Source organism: Chelonia mydas, chromosome 1 (genome assembly GCF_015237465.2).
Source record: "Chelonia mydas isolate rCheMyd1 chromosome 1, rCheMyd1.pri.v2, whole genome shotgun sequence".
In the NCBI taxonomy this organism is placed as follows: Eukaryota; Metazoa; Chordata; order Testudines; family Cheloniidae; genus Chelonia; species Chelonia mydas.
The window spans coordinates 217807323-217828011 of record NC_057849.1 but is presented as its reverse complement, the minus strand read 5'-3'; the positions used below and the strand labels follow the sequence as shown (position 1 = coordinate 217828011).

Here is a 20689-nt window from a genome sequence, read left to right as displayed (position 1 = left end):
TCCAATTAATGGAAATTGTTGAGATTGGAAAACAGAAAAGACCAATTAGATGACACCTTTTCCAGCTTCTCCCAGCCCCGACACCGCTATAAATTTCTTCCTTCAAAAATAATGGCTAGAATTATTTGGTTACTCAGAAGAACTCCTCAGGAAGTAAACCTTGACCTAGGGTAACAGCTCATCCAGGACTTAATAGACCTGATTTTTAAACCCAGCTTCTATTTTGGAGGCCACAATTTTGTGCCCAAACTTAATTGCACCCACTATAATTATGGGCACATATACCAGACATTACACCTCTAAATACCTGATTGTTCCCGAAGAGCAGGCAATTAGATGTCTAACTGCTAGCATTTGTGTCTACAGTTAACTGCACCTGCAAAAGAATATACCAACATGAAAATGCTAAACACGAGTCTATGTAATATGAGTAGGGATGTGCTCTCCTGGGACATGGGGCCACCATTTCCTTCTCCACAGGCAGAAATAAGAAGGATCTACCTAGAAAATTATAGAAATTCAAAATGGGAAAGATCCATGGATGAACCAGTCCAACTCCTTGTAGACCAGTGCAGGATTGTTCCCTACAGTAGATTTCCTAATGCTTTGTCCAGTCAAATTTTAAGAGCAATGAGGCTTCCATTACTTCTCCAGAAAGCCTATTCCTCAGCCTAAAATATCACCATCAGGAAGTTTATCCAGATAATCAGCTTAAATGTTCACTTTGCTGCTTTCATCTCATAGCTATATCCCAATACACCATGTGGTATTGGGAACTGTACCGTTAAGTGGCTTAGCTTCAAAGACAGGCAGCTTGCAGGGAGCAGGGTGCCGCAGAACCCATGTTCTGTTATGCAGAGGCATTTGGGAACTGTGTCACTGAATACAGAGGATCTCTTTCAAGCACTTTGAGTTCAGAGCAATTCAAGCACTTTGGGTTCAGAGCAATCACATGGCACCAGGAGTAAATAGAAATTAAAGAAAGAAATTAAAGAAATCTGCGTGGAAGATTGGAGCAGTTAAAAGCTCCACCAGAGCTAAAACTCTCCGGGAACACGGAAGTCAATCAGAAGAGAATTAAGAAGCACTTCACTGTGCATCTGTAAGCAATGAAGTCCTGAGAAAAGGACAATAGAATGTAGCCTTATTTCTGACAATAGCAGGTTGTGATGCACTTGATGCATTCAATGGCGTTCACTTCAGGCAGAGAGGACCACCTATGAAGGTGCAGTACAGAAATTTGAGGAGCTGTGCACTCCATGTAAAAATGAGACCTAGGGGAGAGATGTTTTTAACCTGAGGGTACAAAAAGAAAGTAAAACTATAAAGAGCTTGCAACTGAACTAAAGCTGAAAAGACAATCTTGCAATTTTGGAGGCAGAAGGTCCCACCTAAGCTTCTAACAAAGGACCTGATTGCGGTTGACATCTGGAACAAAAAACTCAGAGAGACATTACTGGGAAACCCAGAATTAATCCTTGACTAAGCAACTGGAAATTTGCAAGCAACAGAAGTCACCCAGTCCAGAATGAGAGTGGACAGTGCTCTGACACTGTGGACATGATAGAGAGAATCCAAAATACCACAGTCTGCAGTCACTCCCTAGGAGAAGGGAGGTATGTTTGGAGCTATAGAGTCAAGTAACCTATAGCTCAGGGGTCGGCAACCTTTCAGCAGTGTTGTGCCAAGTCTTCATTTATTCACTCTAATTTAAGGGTTCGCGTGCCAGTAATACGTTTTAACGTTTTTAGAAGGTCTCTTTCTATAAGTCTATAATACACAACTAAATTATTGTTGTATGTAAAGTAAATAAGGTTTTTAAAATGTTTAAGAAGCTTCATTTAAAATTAAATTAAAATGCAGAGCCCCCTGGACCAGTGGCCAGGACCCGGGCAGTGTGAGTGCCACTGAAAATCAACTCGCATGCCGCCTTTGGCACGCGTGCCATAGGTTGCCTACCCCTGCTATAGCTACTCCCTGGAAGGTGGGGCTGGCAAACCCAGGGAAAGAGGAAAAGTCAGAAAGTAAGGAAAGGCTCAGGGAACAGGAAGTAATGTCCAGGACGGAACAGTCCTCGGGTGCTGGCTAGAGGGTCCCTGGGCTGGAACCTGGAGCAGAGGGCAGGCCCGGGTTCCCCTACCAGCCACTGGGGAAGTGGCATAGACCAGGCAGTGGAAAGCAGACTGCCTGGGACAGTACACTCTGGAAGAGTTTGATACCCTGGAAGGAGAAGACACATATAACTTGAATGGAGGGCTAAGCCACGAACACCAAGTATCTTGCCTCGCTGAAAGCAAGGAAGAGAAGGCAGGGTGCGTGGCAAGAAGCAGAAAGGAGGTGTCGGACCTGGAATCAGCTAATCCCCAGAGTGGCCAGGAGGAGGCGCCACCTTTGGTGAGTGGACCCCGTGACACACACAAAAAGACACTTGAGGCAGAAAGGCACATAGCTCTCAAAGTCAGAGTCCGGCAAAAACAGTACATGGTTGCGGTGACAACCAGCACAAGCCAAAACAATGCCCAGCATATGAGAAAAGATGCAAGAACTGCAACTGAGCACATCATTTTGCAAGAGTTTGCAAATGTCAGCAGATGGTGCATAGCGTGAACAAGGAGACATTGACAGCACCACTAGCTCAGTTGAATTCTTCCTAGGAGTAATGGACAACATTGCAGCACAAGATTCTTAGCCTGCCAACCTGAAAGAAAATGGGACACTTATTAATTTTAAGTTGTATACTTTTGCACAAGCCATGTTGCCAGAAAGTGTTACTAGCACACACAAAAAAAGTCACAGGTAGTGAAAGATAAACAGGTAAAACACAGCTGTTCGCAGTGTTGTAGCCATGTCCAATCCAAGACAGGAAAGAGAAGGTAGGTAAGGTAATATCTTTTATTGGCCCTTCTCCTGTATGTGGAAGGGATAAACTTTTGAGCTTGTAAAACACAGGATTTACAATGTGAGCTGATCCTCACTTATAGAATATACAAACTTGACGTATGGGTAAATAAACTGGAAGAGATACAGCATGCAATATTACCAGGGGAAGAAGGAACCTGTTATTGGGTAAAAACATGTCAAACCCTTGGTCCCATCAAGAGGAGAGACTGGCGAGACAAGGGACCAAAACAATTAAGGCAGAGTTTGAGGGTTCCTTCTAGAGGATAGGAAAGCTCTCAGCAGAGTACAGAATAGAACTGAAAGAGCCTAACCCATGCCACAATTCACACCCCTAGGAAACTTCTCATTACCCAAGAGGCAGAGGCTAAAAAAGGAGCTGGATAGGCTCACTGCTCTGGGGATCATAGAGCAAGTAGGGGCCACTGGCATGGGTACATTTGTTGGTAATGGTAGAGGAAAAGATGAAACCCTTCGCTTATGTACAGACCCAAAATCATTTTAAAATATATGTGAAAAGGGAACATTTTCCACTACCTACAAAGTGAGACATTTTTGGAGAGATGGCTGTTGCCAAATATTCTTCTATGCCTGACATGTCAGCAGAATTCTATCAGGTTCCCTTAGAAAAACAGAGCACATGATTGTGCAGTCAACATTCGCTTTGGCAGACACTATATCTGAGGAATGCTATTTGGTTTGTGTCTGATACCTAGAAAATACAACTTTTTGATGGTCTAGAGGGTACTAACATTTCCATACATGACATTTTGATCGGAGCGGGGGGGAAAGTTGGGGCAAGATCCATAAAGAGATTTAAACATCTAACTTGTCACTTTAGGTGTCTAAATCCAAACTTTAGATCTTCCAAAACCCTGCTCAGATGTCACCTAAGCCTATTGGCTCCTAAATTCCCTAGGCACCTAAGTTTCTGCAAGTGAAATCCCCTAGATGCCTACATTTCTGACAACGGACACTTGCAAAGCCACCCAAGTCCTGATGCCACTGAGCCGCTCAGCACCTAAACCCCAGTGGGATCCTCAGAATGGGCATTCCTACATCTATCTTGCCTGCAAAGCCCTATCCAACAGGAGTTCTCAGAAGTTACCTTCTGCACAAAACTGAGAAGGATGTCCCCTTATATCCTATATCCTAATGGTTAGAGCACTCATTGACTTAATTCAGGTCTCCCCCCCAGTCATTAGGACAGTGCCCTAATGACTGAGCTATAGGGTATTCTGGGTAGATCTGTCTCAATCTCACCTGTTGAAGGTGTGTATAACATACTTAAATATTAATTGGGCCAGGAAGAGAGTAACAATGACTCTATACCCTAGTGGCTAGGTCACCCACCTGTGAGACCCAGGTTCCAATGACTAAGTATTTCATACAATAGAAACAGCTTCAACAGGACTGACTGAGAGACAGCTACCTCAGACAACAGACAAGGAAGGGATACAATGATTCCTTGGAACAGCGAACAACACAGGGAAATTTGTCCTTAATGTATCTGATCAAGCCAGCAAACCGAGAACACTGTTGTGCACAGATGTCCAGTGGACACGGGATGCAAATATTAATAAAGAGTTTGAGAAACTGAAGGCATTAATTAAAGAGGCCCCAATCCTGAGGTAACAGAACACTAAGCACAAAACTAAGTTGTCCACAGACACCTCCAAGGAGAGTAAGAGTGCAGTCCTCCTACAGCAGTATGGTCAAAATTGGAGAGCAGCGGCTTATGTGTCATGAGCACTTACAAAAACTGAGAATCAGTTACACCCAAATAGAAAAAGAGGCTTTGACCTTCATTCATGAGTGTGAAACATTCCATGTCTTTATTTATGGGACACAGGAGTTAGCTGAAACTGACCATATACCACTTATTGCCATTACCAAAAGGGGTCTGGCAAACAACTCCCTGAGAATACAGAGATTGCTTTTTTCAGTTACAAATGTCTGATTTGTAAATTCAGTACAAAACTGGGAGTGATTTGGTCTCTGCAGACACACACACTCTAGAGCATTTGACAAAAAAATGCAGTGGAGCAAGTCCAGAACTAGATATTGTATAGGTCAATCTGATTGGGAAAAAAACAACCTTGTCCAATCTCACATGAAATGTGGATTGTGATTGCCAGAGCTACTGCTCGGGATGAGACCCTACAGAAAATAATTAAGGCTATTGGAACAGAGCAGCTGGGACAGCATGTTCCCAGCCCCTTTCACTGATTCAGGGGAAGTTTTCACTGATTCAGGGGAAGTCCTAGATGGGATTACTAAACTGTTACAGAAAAATAAGTTTAAAAGGCTACATGATGGTCTTTTAAGGATTGAAAAAAGCTAAGAGAAGGGTGAGAGACAATTTATTACTGGCCTCAAATGAAGAGCAATATTGAGGAATCTGTCAAGGCCTGTTGCATATGCCAAAAATACAGGCCATGTCAAGCAAAAGAGCCATAAAAACTAGTCCCCTGGAGCACAGTAGGCATAGATTTGTTTATGTTGACGGGAAAAAACTATGTACTTGTCCTAGATTATTTCTCTCACTTCTCAGAGATAGCCTTACTGGAAGATACTACAGCTAAACAGGTGACTGTCAAATCTATTTTTGCTAGACTATATCTATATCTAGTATAGTAATGCCTGACAATGGGCTGCAGTTCAATGAGCATGAGTTTAAGTAATTTCCAGTGCAGTTTGGGTTTAGACATGTAACGACAATCCAGTGGGTTGGTGGAAAATGATGTTAAAATCATAAAACAGCTACCAAAAAAGGCTGCAGAGTCAGACTCGGTACTTTGCACTGTTAAAACATGGTTTGTCACCTGCAGGGGGCACCCAAAAGCAAATGAAGATGTCTCTGCCTTAACTGTGTCACTTACCATTTGAGCTGTAATCATCTACCAGGACAATTTCTTTCAGCAAATGAGAAGGAGTTCGGTTAATTATACTGGTAATTGCACGCAAGATGATCGACATTGCCTCATTCATAAATATGAGAACGACACTAAGTGTCGGGAGGTCGTGGGAATATTTTTTCTCTTTACAGCTGTAAGAGAGTGAGAAGAATATTAGCAGGATTCCTGAAAAGACCCAGTAGAGAAGCAGCCATCTTCATCTTCAGGGTTATACACAACTAGCACAAAGCGGGAAATAATTTGTTCTGAACACTGGCTACCCATGAAAAAGAGCCTTGAAGGCCTGATTCTGTGTAAAGGGGCTTTCACATAACTGAGAACCAGGCCTCAGTCTTTGCAAAGATCTTGCCCCTCCACAGAAAGGCAGGTATTCTTTGCCAGAGGAAAACGTGAGTGTTTAAACACAGCCACGTGAATTTCAGTGAAATCTAAAGGGCTGATCTTCCCTCTGTTGGAGTAGATTCAGAGTAATTCCATTTTACTTTAATTCTACATTTCTTCTTAAGTGATTGCACAAATCCCTCTTAGGTATGCGTGTGCTGGGTGCACTTGAGTGACAAGTTGGGATGGAGCATGGGCCCTGCACTTCCTCATGCCTCCAACAAAGGATATAAAGGGCGGAGTCACCTTGATCCTCCCACATTGCCTTCTCACCACTATTTTCAGCTTTAAGGTTTCCTGAATATTAATTTTAGCATGGAAGTTTATGTAGCTCCATCACCTCTTCTTATTTGTCTCCTTTCCACCAACAATTGTCTAAGGCAAAACATTTTCAAAGGGTCCCTACAATTAGGCACCTACAATTTCTGGGTCCCTACAATTAGGCACCTACATCCATATTTAACCATTTAGGTAAAAGAGGGTCTGATTTAATCAGAAGGTGCCAAGCCAGCAGGGCCTGCGGGTGCTCAGCCCTGATGAAATCAGGCCACTCACTGCCTACCTATGCACTTAGGCGGCCAAGATTGAAAATGTTAGCCTTAAGCTGGGGTTTTTCAAAGGAGCCCAAAGAAATCAGGCACATAAATCCCATTGACATTCTCTGGGATTTGGGCACCTAACTCCCATAGACATCTTTGAAAATCCCAGCCCTAGTTTTTCCTCTCTGTATATGGAAACTTGCAAATGCAGGATACCTCTTTAGGCCTTTGGCCATTTTTGTTGCCTTTTTCTGGTGCTTTCTGTGTTTGATGCATTTTTTTAACCTTAATACAGTATTTAAAGTGAGGACTGACCCATGGTTTATATAATGACATGAAAATACGTAACTCATTATTCCCTGGCCCCTTCTTAGAAAGCTGGTGGCTTATACATTTTCTCGGTTGTTGCTGCACATTAAAAGGTAAGTCTGTGCTGCATGCTTCTTTCGGCAGCATGTAGTGTACATATGCATAGAGCTCCCCTAGCACAGGGATAAATAGCAGCGTAGCTGGTGAGGCAGGGCTTACGCGAGTAGAGTAGACACACACCTGGAGGGTATGGGTATGTACCCGAGTACATCTCCTAACATGGCTCTCTCCTCGCCCAAGCAGTGCCTCCCCATCTACACTGCTATTCGTAGCAGTGCCGTGTCCTGCTGCCTCCCCACTGCTGGACCCCTTCCCCTCTGCAGTGAAAGACTCCAGCAGCAGGGACAGGCTTTGGCTGGGAGGGGGTGGGGGGCAGTGAGGAAAGGCTCTGGCAGTTCCCTGCTGCTGGAGCCCTTCCTCCCACAGCGAAAGACTCTGGGGAGGCAGCAGTTAAGGGCAGTGGGGAAGATTCTCTGCAGTGGGAAAGGGCTCCAGCAGCAGGGAGCTACGGGAGCCTTTCCCCACTGCTGCAGTGATTCCCAGGGAACACTGTGGCAATGGAGAGGCAGTGGGAAAAGGTCCCACCACCTTCTGCCTGCCAGAGCCTTTCCCCACCTCGTGGAAAGATTACAGCAGCAGGGAAAGGCTCCGGCACGCTCCGTCTTTCCCCGCTGCCTCCCCTGCCTTTCACTGAGACATGTAGCTATGCACCGTAGCCTGGACACGGCCTGCTTTTCACTGCAGTGTGTAGCTTACAGTTGCCAGGTGTCCGGTTTTCTACTGGAACACCCAGTCGAAAAGGGCTGGCAACTCCCGTCGGCACTGCTGACCAGGCAGTTAAAAGTCTGGTTGGTGGGACTGGCAGGCTCGCTACCCAGCTCCGTGCAGCTCCCTGGAAGCAGCGACATGTCCCTCAGCTTCTAGGCGGAGGGACGGCCGAGAGGGTTCTGCATGCCACCCCCACCCTGAGCACCGGCTCTGTGGCTCCCATTGGCCTGGAACCACAGCCAATGGGAGCTGCGGGGGTGACACCTGCAGGAGGAGGCAGTGAGTGCACAGAGCCACCTGGCCGCACCTCCACCTACGATCTGGAGGGACATGTCGCCACTTCTGGGGAGCCCCCTGAGGTAAGAGCCACCCAGAGCCCACAGCCCACACCCTCCCCTGTACCCCAACCCCCTGTCCCAGGCCTGAGCTCCCTTCTGCACCCTAAACTCCTCATCCCTGGTCCCACTCCAGAACCTGCATCCCCAGCCGGAGCCCTCACCCCCTCTGACACTCCAGACCCCTGCCCCAGGTGGGAGCCCCATCCTGCACCCAGACTCCCTCCCGGAGCCTGCAACCTGCACCCACTCCCACACCCCAACCCCATGCCCCAGCCAAGATCCCCCTCCTTCACCCCAAACCCCTCATCCCCCCTCTAGAGTCCACACCCCCAGCTGGAGCCTGCAACTCCTCCTGCATCCCAACCCCCTGTCCCAGCCCTGAGCTGCCTCCCACACCAAAACTCCCTGGTGGAGCCCACACGCCGCATGCCCCCTGCACCCCAACCCACTACTTCAGACCAGAGCCCCCTCCCATACTCTGAACCCCTCGACTGCACCCCCCCCCAGCCTGAAACCTCCTCCTGCACCCCAAACCCCTCATCCCCAGCCCTAACCCAACCCCCTGAACCCCAACCCTCTGCCCCAGCCTGGAGCCCCCTCCCACACCCTGAACCCCTCATTTCTGGCCCCACCCTGGAGCCCACATCCCCACCTGGAGCCCTCACCCCCTCCCACACACCAAGCCCCTGCCCCAGCCTGGTGAAAATGAGTGAGTGAGGGTGGGGGAGAGCCAGCGATAGAGGTGTGGGGTCTCGGGGAAGGGGTGGGGCAAGGTGTTTGGTTTCGTGCAATTAGAAAGTTGCCAGTCCTAGTGTAGTTGCACATAACCTACATGCCACCGCCGCAGTGTGTAGTACATACATAGCCTAAGATGTGCCCAGTGACACCTAGATCTTTTGCCTAATAAGTTATAACCAGAGGCGCTGTAGTCTGTTGTGTCTAGATTTGAGCATCTTTGAGGATGTTATAACCCCTTTCAGCACCTACTGATTTGGAGGAAGATTTTCAAAGGCCCCAGGGGGGAGTCATGCAACTGACTCATATCTGTGTCTAGGAAAACCTCCCCTTTATACTTTGTGTAATTTCATCATGTTCATTACATTTCTTAGTTCTGCCTCCAAGTTATATCCCTAGGTAATTCTTGAAGTCTAGTACCTTGTCGCATCTTAAATTATCCTGCATCTACTATATATGGCCCATAGTCTGTTCTCAGATACGCCAGTGTAAATTCAGATTAACTCTACTGGGCTCAAAATAGTTACTCCAGATTTGCACTAGTGTAACTGAAACAAGAATCTGGCCCTATCCATTTATACCATGCTCGTCCAGGACCGGGATTTCCACTGTAGGTGTTAGGCGTACATACTGTGACTTTAAGAGCAGAGCACGTGTCAGAGAGAAGGGGATTGGGCTAGGAAGACCCACTGGAAGCAGTCCAGAGTCAGCTTCACTAGATACACAACTCTCCTTTGGTTTATGTAACCCTGTTTTAGTTCTACTAAAGCCTTACTTCTAAGAGACCAGACAGTGCCTCCTTCTTTTAAATCCACAAGACAACACAGTAAGTTTATTTGTAAGCAAACCTGGCAACTGACAATCTTCTTCCTCATAAAACAGAGCATTATCTGATTCCTCTGTATCCTTGAAGCTGGCACCATGTAAGATGTTCACCTACAGTACAACAGAACGCCTTGTTCCTTATACTGTTTACACATTCTTTGTTCCATTACTTTTGTACCCACTACTGCAGGCTCAATCTACTTCTCAGGATACAAATCTTTCCCAGGTGGCCAAAGTGGTGAAGTAATAAAGTTATAATGAATGAGAAGGGTTAGGCGGGTAGCTGGAGGATTTCCTAACCAGATAAGAATGAATTTATCATTTTTCCTCAAGTCCACATGACCAGTTTTCAGAGAGATTAATAGTTTTGTTTCTTTTTGCTGCTATTCAGTATTGTTTTGTTTTAGCCCATTACTGAGGTAGGAACTGGGTGTGAACATTTTCATTCAGCTCTGAATCTGAACACCCCCAAAGTTCAAGTAAGTTGATTCTGAGCCATCTTTAAAACAGCCCTTTTGCAGCTCCAGGGTCCTCTGGGGAGCAAATCAGAGGAGACTCAGAAGTGTTCAGACATTACGGTGAGGGGGGACACCTCCACAGATGGATAGATCTTATTCTGATCTCATTTACACTTGTGTAAATCAGGAGTAATGCTGCTGAAGTCAATGAACTTACACTTAGAGCTGATCAAAAAATGGGAACTTTTCCACAAAACATTTCGCAAATAATCTGTCCCAGGTTTTCATTTAAAAAAAAATATCAAAATTTGTTGACCATCTTTAGTTACAGTTGTAGAAGAGTGATATTTATGACTGGAGCATCAAGTCTATGAGCTTGAACAGTGCACTAGGGAAAGGGAGAAAGCACTCAAGAGGCTTGTAGCACACTGCCACTGATAATATAAGCCCTGGGTAACTGTTTTTTAGCCAGGACTTTTGTCCTGGCTCCTAACATGTATTGCCACATGATCAGTCTCTCCGTCTTCATAAATCTCAGCTCCCAGCTCACCCTGCCATTTATCATAACGCTTCCCTCGGATACTGGGCTTACTGTCCCCTAGCATTAATAATACCTAGGTAGTTACATAGACCTTTTTATCCAAGCACATTATAAAGATATGTATGTATCAATATCCCCCCCCCCTTTTTTTTTTTAACAGATGGAAAAAGTGAAGAACAGAATGGCTGAGTGACTTGCATAATGTCCCACAGTGAATCACTGGCATGGAATTCACATCTCCTAACAGCCCCACAGTACCCTCTCCTTTTGACAACATGGTCTAATGTGTATAAACACAATACAGCTTCCTTGTCCTTTCTAGCTTGCTTCTCCCTTGGCAGGCCCTGTGCACAGGGGACAATTTCACTCTTGGAGCTCAAGTGGAGCTTAAACACAGCAGAGAGTAGAGATAGAGATAATGTTGCTTTTACTTTTCTCCTGTGCTAGCATGTATCATTAACAAGATCCTATTTTATTTAAAACTTCCCTATTATATCTTTTGCATACGTCGCCTATAAGCTCTCACCTCCTGACTCGCATTGTGTGTGTGCGAAGAATTACCCACTGCTCTTTGTAAAATGCAGAAGGAAGTGAATGGAAAAAAACCAACACATCAAACTAAATGCAGCACAAATCCAGATCTGCTCATGGATCCCTTATAACCTTCCATTCCAAATCAGCTTGGGGCCTTGGATAGCACCTCTTTACATTCATACATCTGCCTATGAACATATACAGGGTTCATACTGCACCTGGGATATCTGGTGTCTGGAATAGGCCGATCCAGGGGCAGACGGTCACTGAGATAAACGTTATACCCATATTTAGTGAATAGATCCTGGGCTGTGGTTTGTTGCTCTTCTGTTAAATCTGCACCCCAGCGCTTGAACAGCCTTGAATCTGGAAACAGCTTTCGGTGCACAACCTTCTTTTCCTTTTCCATCTTGTCTTCCTCCTTTGCTTTCTCAGCCTGGTGCATTTCACCCTTTGATTCCTCTGGCAGCTTTATGTCATCTTCTTTTTGTTTCATTCGTTCATTATGAGAGGGCTTTTTCATGGAATTTGCTGCTTAAAAATAAGGTGTGTTTAGGGTCTAATGACAAGAGAGAATAATGTGTAATAAAGATAATGGGCCAGATTCTCCTCACACTGGTTTAAATCAGGAATAAATCAATGCAGTTACAATTACCATGAAACTGCCATGAGACGAGAATCAGTTTCTAGCTTCTTTATAAAAACGAATCCGTAAAGGCAGGATTCCAAGAGTTAGTCCTAACAATGTCAATATTATTGGTCACGTTCTGCTTTCCGTTTCCCTGGTGTAAATAAAGAGAAACTCCACTGAAATCAATGGAGACATGCAGAAAGAAAATCAGTGTACAAGTGATATTAGAAACAGGACTCAAGATGTTCAGTAGAGTTTGTTCTGATACACTGAAGTAACTAAAATCAACATCTGGCCTTGTCTGAACCACGTTGCTTGTGCAATATGGGCTATGAGAGTAGTTCTAAGCATAAAGCACAAACGACCTCTCCACCCTATCCCCATTACATGGCTGCTTAATAATATCTCCCTTGCCTAGATAAATTTCTGGGGGAACTGGCAAATTAGGCTGAATCAGAAAGGCAGGGGATTCACAGGAACTGTCTATAGGTATATATCTCAGGTATTTATATTTATTTTTGGACTTCGCTAAACAAGAGTGCCATCAGTGTGTGCAGGGTTGTTGTTACATATTAACTTTTTAATATTAACATTTTAACTTTATTTCTCCTGATTTTTATTTTATTGAATTGTAAATTCCTGTATTTCAAAAGGAAAATGTCCCTTAAAGACTTGTATGCCGCAGAGCCCTTGTAAGAGATATTTTGCCTTTTGATTTAGAATAACAAAAGCAGTGTCTTTTTCAAATACTGAACCAAAGACACCTGTTACTTTTCATAGCTATTAAAAGCAATTGGCAGAGAAATGCAAGGCAGTAAGTGCCCAGGTGAATTGGAGTCATATTCTGTCATTAAGGGTGGTGTGATCACTGGGCTGGGGTACTTATTACTAGAGCTGGAGAAGTGAACCCACATATTCTGAGCAACTTCTGGGGCTTCCTAAGAGACATTTGAAAGGGCTTCTTTCATCTCTGGCTGATCACTGTGCTGTATATCCCTGCTCTATATCCCCTTTCCCTGGTACTCACAAGCCTATCTAACAGCAGAGTAAGTCTAGACCGGGGTTCTCAAAACAAATTTTTTGATGGCCTCAGAGTACGGCTACTAACTCTGGCTAGTAGCCGCTCTGACAATTTTTCCTAAAATACGTAATTAACTTTAGGGAAAAACAGATAAATATTGTCCAAATCATTGTAATTTATTTATGTAGCAGGAAGTTGTCAAGTTTCCTTCCCCACTCTGAACTCTAGGGTACAGATGTGGGGACCTGCATGAAAGACCCCCTAAGCTTATTCTTACCAGGTTAGGTTAAAAACTTCCTCAAGGTACAAACTTTGCCTTGTCCTTGAACCCTATGCTGCCATCACCAAGCGTGTTAAACAAAGAACAGGGAAAGAGCCCACTTGGGGACATCTTTCCCCCAAAATATCCCCCCAAGGCCTACACCCCCTTTCCTGGGGAAGGCTTGATAAAAATCCTCACCAATTTGCATATGTGAACACAGACCCAAACCACTGGATCTTAAGAACAATGAAAAAGCAATCAGGATCTTAAAAGAAGAATTTTAATTAAAGAAAAAGAAAAAGAATCACCTCTGTAAAATCAGGATGGTAAATACCTTACAGGGTAATCAGATTCAAAACATAGAGAATCCCTCTAGGCAAAACCTTAAGTTACAAAAAGACACAAAAACAGGAATATACATTCCATTCAGCACAACCTATTTTACCAGCCATTTAACAAAAGGAAATCTAATGCATTTCTAGCTAGATTACTTACTAACTTAACAAAAGTTCTGAGGAGTTATGAAGAGCATTCCTGATCTGTTCCAAGCAAAAGCATCCCACAGACAGCCAGACCCTTTGTTCCCTGCCGCTCCAGCTTTGAAAGTATCTTGTCTCCTCATTGGTCATTTTGGTCAGGTGCCAGCGAGGTTATCTTAGCTTCTTAACCCTTTACAGGTGAAAGTGTTTTGCCTCTGGCCAGGAGGGATTTTATAGTTCTGTATACAGAAAGGTGGTTACCCTTCCCTTTATATTGATGACAGAAATAGAGCTCCCCATTCTGCACACATGGATTCCCCAGTCCATACACATTCCGTACACATGGATTTTGCTCCTATTCTTGTGTTCAGAGCATGTCACAGAACGAGAGTGCCTCACCCTGCTGGGGAGCTGCCAAGCCCTGCAACAGCCCAGAGCCATCAAGCTGTTGTAAAGGGTGAGTGTGGCCCCAGGTGGAGGAAACGCCAACCCATTTCTCTGTCCCTGCAGCCCATGAACCTTGGGTGAAACCCACCCCGGAGAAGGTGGGTTGGGAACTCACTGGCCGCCTGCAGAGTCCCAGATTCTCCATGCCATTGCCGGGCAGGAGTGGGGGAGCTGCCCAGGGGAACACCCCGGTGACCAAACGCCACAGCCACTAACAAGAGTCGCCTCCGGCACTGCACACACTGGCCCCAAGTGACTGCAGAGGCACTGCCCAGACCCACCGAGGAGGCTGCGCGTTCCACAGGACACCAATCCCTGCTGGCCGCATTTGAGAAACGCTGCCCTAGACAACACGTTGATTCTAAAACCATGGCAGCCGGCAGTGCCTTGGCTGCACTATCCCTCCCACCATTGCTACCAGTCTGGTGGAACAGAAAAGTCCTAGCTATGATGGGGAAAAATATCCTAATAACAGCACGGCCTGAAGGTCTGATACTGCAGCACTTATTCGGCTGATTTCAGTGGGACAACTCGCTTCAGTAAGGCTGCAGAACTATACCCGTTTGTCACCAGGACAGGTTTCTCCCCAGCTCCAAAGCCTGTGCTGACACACCCAGTCTTTCACTAGGAGGTTTATTTCCTTAACGGAGGTTAGCAAACAAACAGTCTTTGCTCATTTCTTAGCCTCTAGCTTCAGTTCCAGGGGTCTCTCGCATTCCTGCTCCTTGGCAGCTTCCCAGTTTCAGTCAGCTCTGCTCCCTTCTTGGAGCAACACAACCCCAGGGCTGCTTCCCTTAGCCCCTGGCCCCTTGCAGGGAGCCACCACAAAAGCTAGCTCCACTCCAGAGTGGACTTCTTTCTCCAGGGCACAGCCTGACTTTGTCCCTCTCCCAACAGCTCTTTATAGCAGCCTAGCCCTCTTTAATTGGCTGGATTGGATTCACCTGCTCTGGTTCAGGAGCGCTGGGTTTAGTCTATCGACAGGTACCAGCTACCCTGTGACATACCCTCACCCCCAGTTTTCCAGGAATAAAAAAATGCATATATTTTCCTTCTTGTGAGGTGGCCTCCTGGGGGCCGAAATGTTGGGGAAGAACAGTGTTTTTGCACTGAGAGGGGGAAGAGTAGCCCCGGCCCAGGGCTACTTTTCCCCCTCTCAGGGCAAAAACACTGTTCTGCCCCACCATTCTGCAGCATCATTCATTTTACAACATTTCAGGCCCTGAAAGTTTTTCTTACTCCAACCCAAACATTCCCCTCAGTGGTTTAACATAATACCAACATTTCAACTATCACTTCCCACAAGTCCCATCGCGTCACGGAGTGTTCTCTGAGCCCTAGAGGTCCTGCCCCCAGGCACAGACTCTCAGCGCCAGTCACCCTGATTATGCTGCAGTGGGGCCAGGGTTATATAACCAGGCTCACTGGGCACGGTTCCTACATAGTCTTATCTCCATCGCCTGGACTTTGGAGTCCCTGCGTGACTAGCCTTTACCGTCTCTGCACGCAGAGTCTCTACTTCAGTCTCAAGTTCGTGAACCACGAGGAGTAAACGTTCCCTGTTCTCCTCAATCACCTGGAGATCTGTAGCTAGTTTTTCTTTCTTGAACTTGAGGTTCCATAATTTGCTGTCCACTGACTCCATTGTTCTATAAACTCACCAGGCCTTTGCAGAGGAGCTATAAAACAGATCTGTGCTATCTCTTTCCCTGCACTGGAGCCCTGTTTCTCCCCCTGGCTCCCTATTTAGGACTCTACTTGTTGGAATAGTCCTGTCTGAATCCCCACGCTGGCTTGTTTTACAGGTAGTTCAGCCTGGGTCCCCATAGTACCCTGCTGAATTTGGGATTTTGTTTGAGTTCCCACAGTATCCTGTGGGATTTGAGATTTCATTTGGGCCTCCCCAGTGTCCCACCAAGCCAGGGACCATGTCTGAGTCTCTACGGCAGCCTGCTGAGCCTGGGACTTGATCCGGGTCTCTCAAGTACCCTGCCGAGTGTTCCTCATCTGGGCCTGGGTCAGTTCCTCCTACAGAACCAAGCATTGCTGCTTCTCCTTCTTAACCTCCACCTGAACCCGGGCCAGCACTTGTTCTAACCTTGCCAGTTGGCTGATGATTTTCCCCAATGAGGTGCGTACATTGTCCAACTCTTGTTGGTACTTTCTAAGCTGATGCCTCAGTCATTAGGGAAGGTTGTGGCCTCCCCCTTGGTCTCCCTTTGCCATCTTTGCTCCAGTCTCTAGCCCTCTTATTTCTTTTCCTAGTCGATCATGAACCCTCCCAGTCCTGGGCTCTTGTTCTAGCCCCTGTTGTACGAGAGCTGAGAAATCTGCCTGGTCTCACCACAGAACTGTGGACCAACGCAGACCCTTGACCACCGCAGCGTGCAGTCAAGCTCTTCGATCCTGAACCTCCAGCTCAACTTCTGCAGTGGGATAGATGCAGGTCTTACCATGAGTATAAGAGATGTGTACTTGTCCAGGCTACTTACCCTCACCTAATCTTCCTGAACCAGCATGCACCCCCAATCTGAGTCAACAAGTCCCTCAACTACTGTTCCCCCACCCTAACTTCTACCTGCAGAGGGGCTCCTGTGTGCTCCTAAATGAGTAAGCCATGTCCAACCCTAAGAGAGTTTTGGAGTGGTCTCCCACTGCATGGTCCCACTCTACTAACATTTTACTATGCCCGGACCGGTCACACCTGAAGCAAACCATAGGGCCCCTCTGGTTCCCTCTCACCAGTATTTGCAATAAACAGTGGGGCTACCTGGGTACCTTGTAGGTCCTGCATGTCCCTTAGTTTTGGTCACTCAAGGTCTTTCCTCCTTGTGAGCTTCCCTGGGCCATCCTCTAGTGAATTCACCTCAGTTTATCATAGTGCCCTGGCCACTTGTTTCCTTTCTCCTCAAAGAAGACTTCACCTCATTCCACCACTTCCCCACTAAGGCCAGCTCTGTGCTCCCCTGGGTAGAACTTTCAGGAATTGCTCCAACATGATTTTCTCCACTGAACTGGTCTCAGGAGAGAGCCGCTCTGTCGCAAGGTCCCATAGTTTCTGGGCCACTACTACCATCAGGCCCCTTGTGGGAACAGTTCTACCCACAACCTATGTGTATATGCCTCAGGACTCAGCCCTAATCAATCCAGGATGGCAGCCTGCACCACTGGATAGGAGTTCACCATCTCATCTCTTACTACCAGGTAAGCTGCCTGCTCCTCACCCACTAGGAAGGTGCTAAGCGGACACCCCTGTCAACACCTCCCAGTCTGCCACCTTTGCCACCCACTCAAATGTTCAGAGGAAGACCTCAGCATCATTTTCCAGTCCAAGATTCTCCAGGCCTGGGACCAACGAGCCCCTAGTCCCAACACCAGCTGTGTTACCAGGTGTGGCTCAGCCTAACCTTTTCTGTATTCACTCCTGTTCTTTGTAGTTAACTTCTTGTCACCTCTGTTGTGCAGCAAATGGCCTCCTGCTGTTTCTGTTGGTTTTCCATCAATTGTATCAGCAGTGCCTGGGTCTGCTGTTTCTGTCCTGCCACTATCAGGCAGATTACCACCTCCATCTTTCCCTTTACTCCAGGGCCGACTGCCAACCCCACTTCTAGTACTGTGTGTCACTGGGCTAGGCATCTACCCAGTGCTGAAGCATGTGCTGCCATGTCCAATCTTTTGCAAGGAGGTTTATTTTCTTAGCGGAGGTTAGCAAACAAACAGAAAACCAGTTTTAGCTCATTCCTTAGCTTCTGGCTTCAGGGCCAACCCCTCTGGAGAGTCTCTGGCACTGCTGCTCCTAGCAGTTTCCCAGTTTCAGTGAGGTCTGCTCCCTTCTTGGAGCAACAGCCCCAGGGCTGCTTCCCTGAGTCTATGGACCCTTGATCCAGGGACCCACCACAGGAGCTAGCTCCATCCGGTGTGCCTTTCCCTCCCCAGGGCACAATCTGTCTCCGCCCATCTCTCTCTTTAATTGGCTGGATTGGACTCACCAGCTCTGGTCCAGGGGAGCTGGACTTATTCTATCCATAGGGGCCAGCTACCCTGAGACACCATTCCAAACAAAATCCCACTCAGAATGAATTCCTGACACAGGGATTTCCTACATCTTCAGTCATAAAGCCCTGATCTCGTCTTACATAAATATCCCATCCCATTCAAGATATGTCTGTCTGCAGCAAGGAGGTGTAATTCCCAGCTCAGGCAAACACACTCATGCTAAAACAGATTGAGCACTAAAAATAGGTGTAGCGACCTGAGCAGCGGGAGGTTAGCCGCCCAAGTACATGCCTAGGGTTTCAGATGGGATCATACTCAGGGTGACTAGACCCTCCTGCAGCTCTACTGTTTTGTTTAGCATGCTAGGTCAATCGGAGCTAGTGCAGGTATGTCTACCTGAGCTGGAAATTACACCTCCAGCTCTAGTGTAGATAGACCCTTAGAAGTTTCTTGCCTCATTCTGTATTCTGAAGGTTGAACAACCTTCCCCTTCAGCTCTCAGTGCTGCTTTTGAACACAGGTCAATCAGCAGCTATCACCAAACTCAGCAACCCCCTTTCCCAATAGCAATTCTGTCAGTGCCTTCTAGCTCAGGGAATGAGAAGAACAAAAACATGGCATGGTCATGGCTTCCCGTGTTCAAATCCTTTGCTTCCCACGACAGCAGAGGCCAGGTGAAATGAGCAAGGGGATTCCCAAGGCCTCTCTTCCCTTCAAAACAGATACATTTCTCACGATAGATTTCTTAGAGCAACAACAAAATCTAAAACATTCTTTTCCCTTGTGATTAATTGGCTGGTGTGATCAGTTCTGCCAAGTGTTTCACATTTGATCTTAATCTCTTCCAGCTAACTCTGCAAATCTTGCCGTTTCCAACATCTATAGCTATGGGCCCCTAAACGATTAAGACCTGTCTAACTCCATGAGAGTTTAGGGTGATACCAGCCTAGAAAGCAAAGCAGGTAAGGGCAAGTGGCATTTCCTTGTAGATACGACAGAGAAATCCTCAAATCTTTTCTAAATCAGAATATTGCAGAGAAAATGTGTTCAGACAAATCCCAAGAAACACACACAAACATAAATTACTTCTAAAATGCTATAAAAGTACCCACAGGGCAAAAGAATTGAGAGACCTAATTCTAGTGAAGTTAGAGGTTCTAAATATGCTGCTGAATAGCAATGTGTTTTACTTACAGATGTTGTGAATATACATCTCCAAGTGCTCCAGCCGCTCAATTACTGCATTTTCATGGCTGAAAGATGGGGGGTGAACCTCTAAGTATCCGTGGCTTTCCTTTTTCAGTTCTTGTATTACATTCTTCACATAAAACACAAGGAAGATATTTGCAGTGGATATAAGAAACAGCAGGGTTGGAAAGAGACCTGGTAACCTTCTCCATGACACCATTTTCTCTCTCTCTAAATATATATCTGTCCTGGTAGTGATTCTTATTCAGCTGCAGATCCGTGTAAGTTGTTGCGGCCCCAAATTAGTTCCAAATAGACCTCTTTGGAGCAGACATCAAGACTGCTCAGATGGAGCGATCTCTTTGAACTTGAACGTGTAACAGAGCAGACTGCAATTTACAGTACCTGGAAGGGATGGGCTTTTTCAGCCTTTTATTACACTTAGTGCGATACAGGTTACCCTTTAATAGGAAGGTACGCAGCTGTTACAGACTTGCCTAGTGAGTTAAAGAATTTTATTGTTCTCATGTGGCCAGTGTTACTGGCGGTCTAATATTGCTGGATGACTGTCAGAAAAAAACACACACACAATAAGATTGCAAGTGATTCCTTTGCCACTGATCAGGATCATCTGATGAGATTTTTATATGTCTGCAAACGAAACAGAACAAGTGAAGACGGTATCCTGTAGAATTAGGTTATTGTGTATCCCCTGAAGATGGATGGCTCCAAAGAACTGCAGAAGAGAAAATAGCTTAAGGAACTAGAGAGTTTAACAAAAGGGAGTGCATGTCTCAAGATAATCAGGGATGGGGCTGTGCCAGCGAGTTTGTCCTGGTTCACTCCAGTCTCTGTACAGTGGGATATCCCCAGACATTGTAGGTAGCTGCATTTGGAGCCGCTTACATTCAGCCAAGAGTTGTGGGTCATTTCCTCCCTGACTGGAGAACTGGCTAGGATTATAGCGCTGTCCTTGATTTCTATTTGAGAGAGAGGTTCATAATGTAATGGTCTTATTAGACCTGAGGCTGAAACCGGCAGCTTGGGTAGCTGCCAAATGAAGAGATTTTTTTCCATTTGTACTCAGAAAGGAAAATTTAACTAGAGCTAGGAGATAAACTGTTTCCCCATCCTGAGAACATTTCAAAGATTCACTAGAATTAAGTCTCTCGATTCTTCTGGAGAAGCCTGCTTGATTCACAGCCCAACCCCAAGAAGGAGGGCTGTCAGGCCCCAGAACAAGGGGACCAAGTGTGAGAGTCCAAGGACCGGGGGGAAGGTTGGGGCTCCAGGGAGTGGGGCAAGAACATGGATACTGGTGGGCTGAGGAAGCCTTGTTGGATCATATTAAAGAAGTTCTG

The 20689-nt window shown here is 46.1% G+C and overlaps 1 protein-coding gene across 1 annotated transcript in view; it reads right to left on the bottom strand.

Annotated features, from left to right (window-relative positions):
* Positions 1-19548, bottom strand: part of GALNT8 (polypeptide N-acetylgalactosaminyltransferase 8) — a 38922-nt gene extending 19374 nt beyond the window's left edge. Inside the window, exons 1-3 of the mRNA XM_007056942.4 lie at positions 19335-19548; positions 11523-11835; positions 5781-5947 (exon numbers count right to left, since the gene is read on the bottom strand). Of these exons, the coding sequence (XP_007057004.2) occupies positions 5781-5947; positions 11523-11835; positions 19335-19548 (694 nt within the window). The remainder of the gene's footprint in view (positions 1-5780; positions 5948-11522; positions 11836-19334) is intronic.
* Between the last annotated feature and the right edge of the window lie 1141 nt (positions 19549-20689).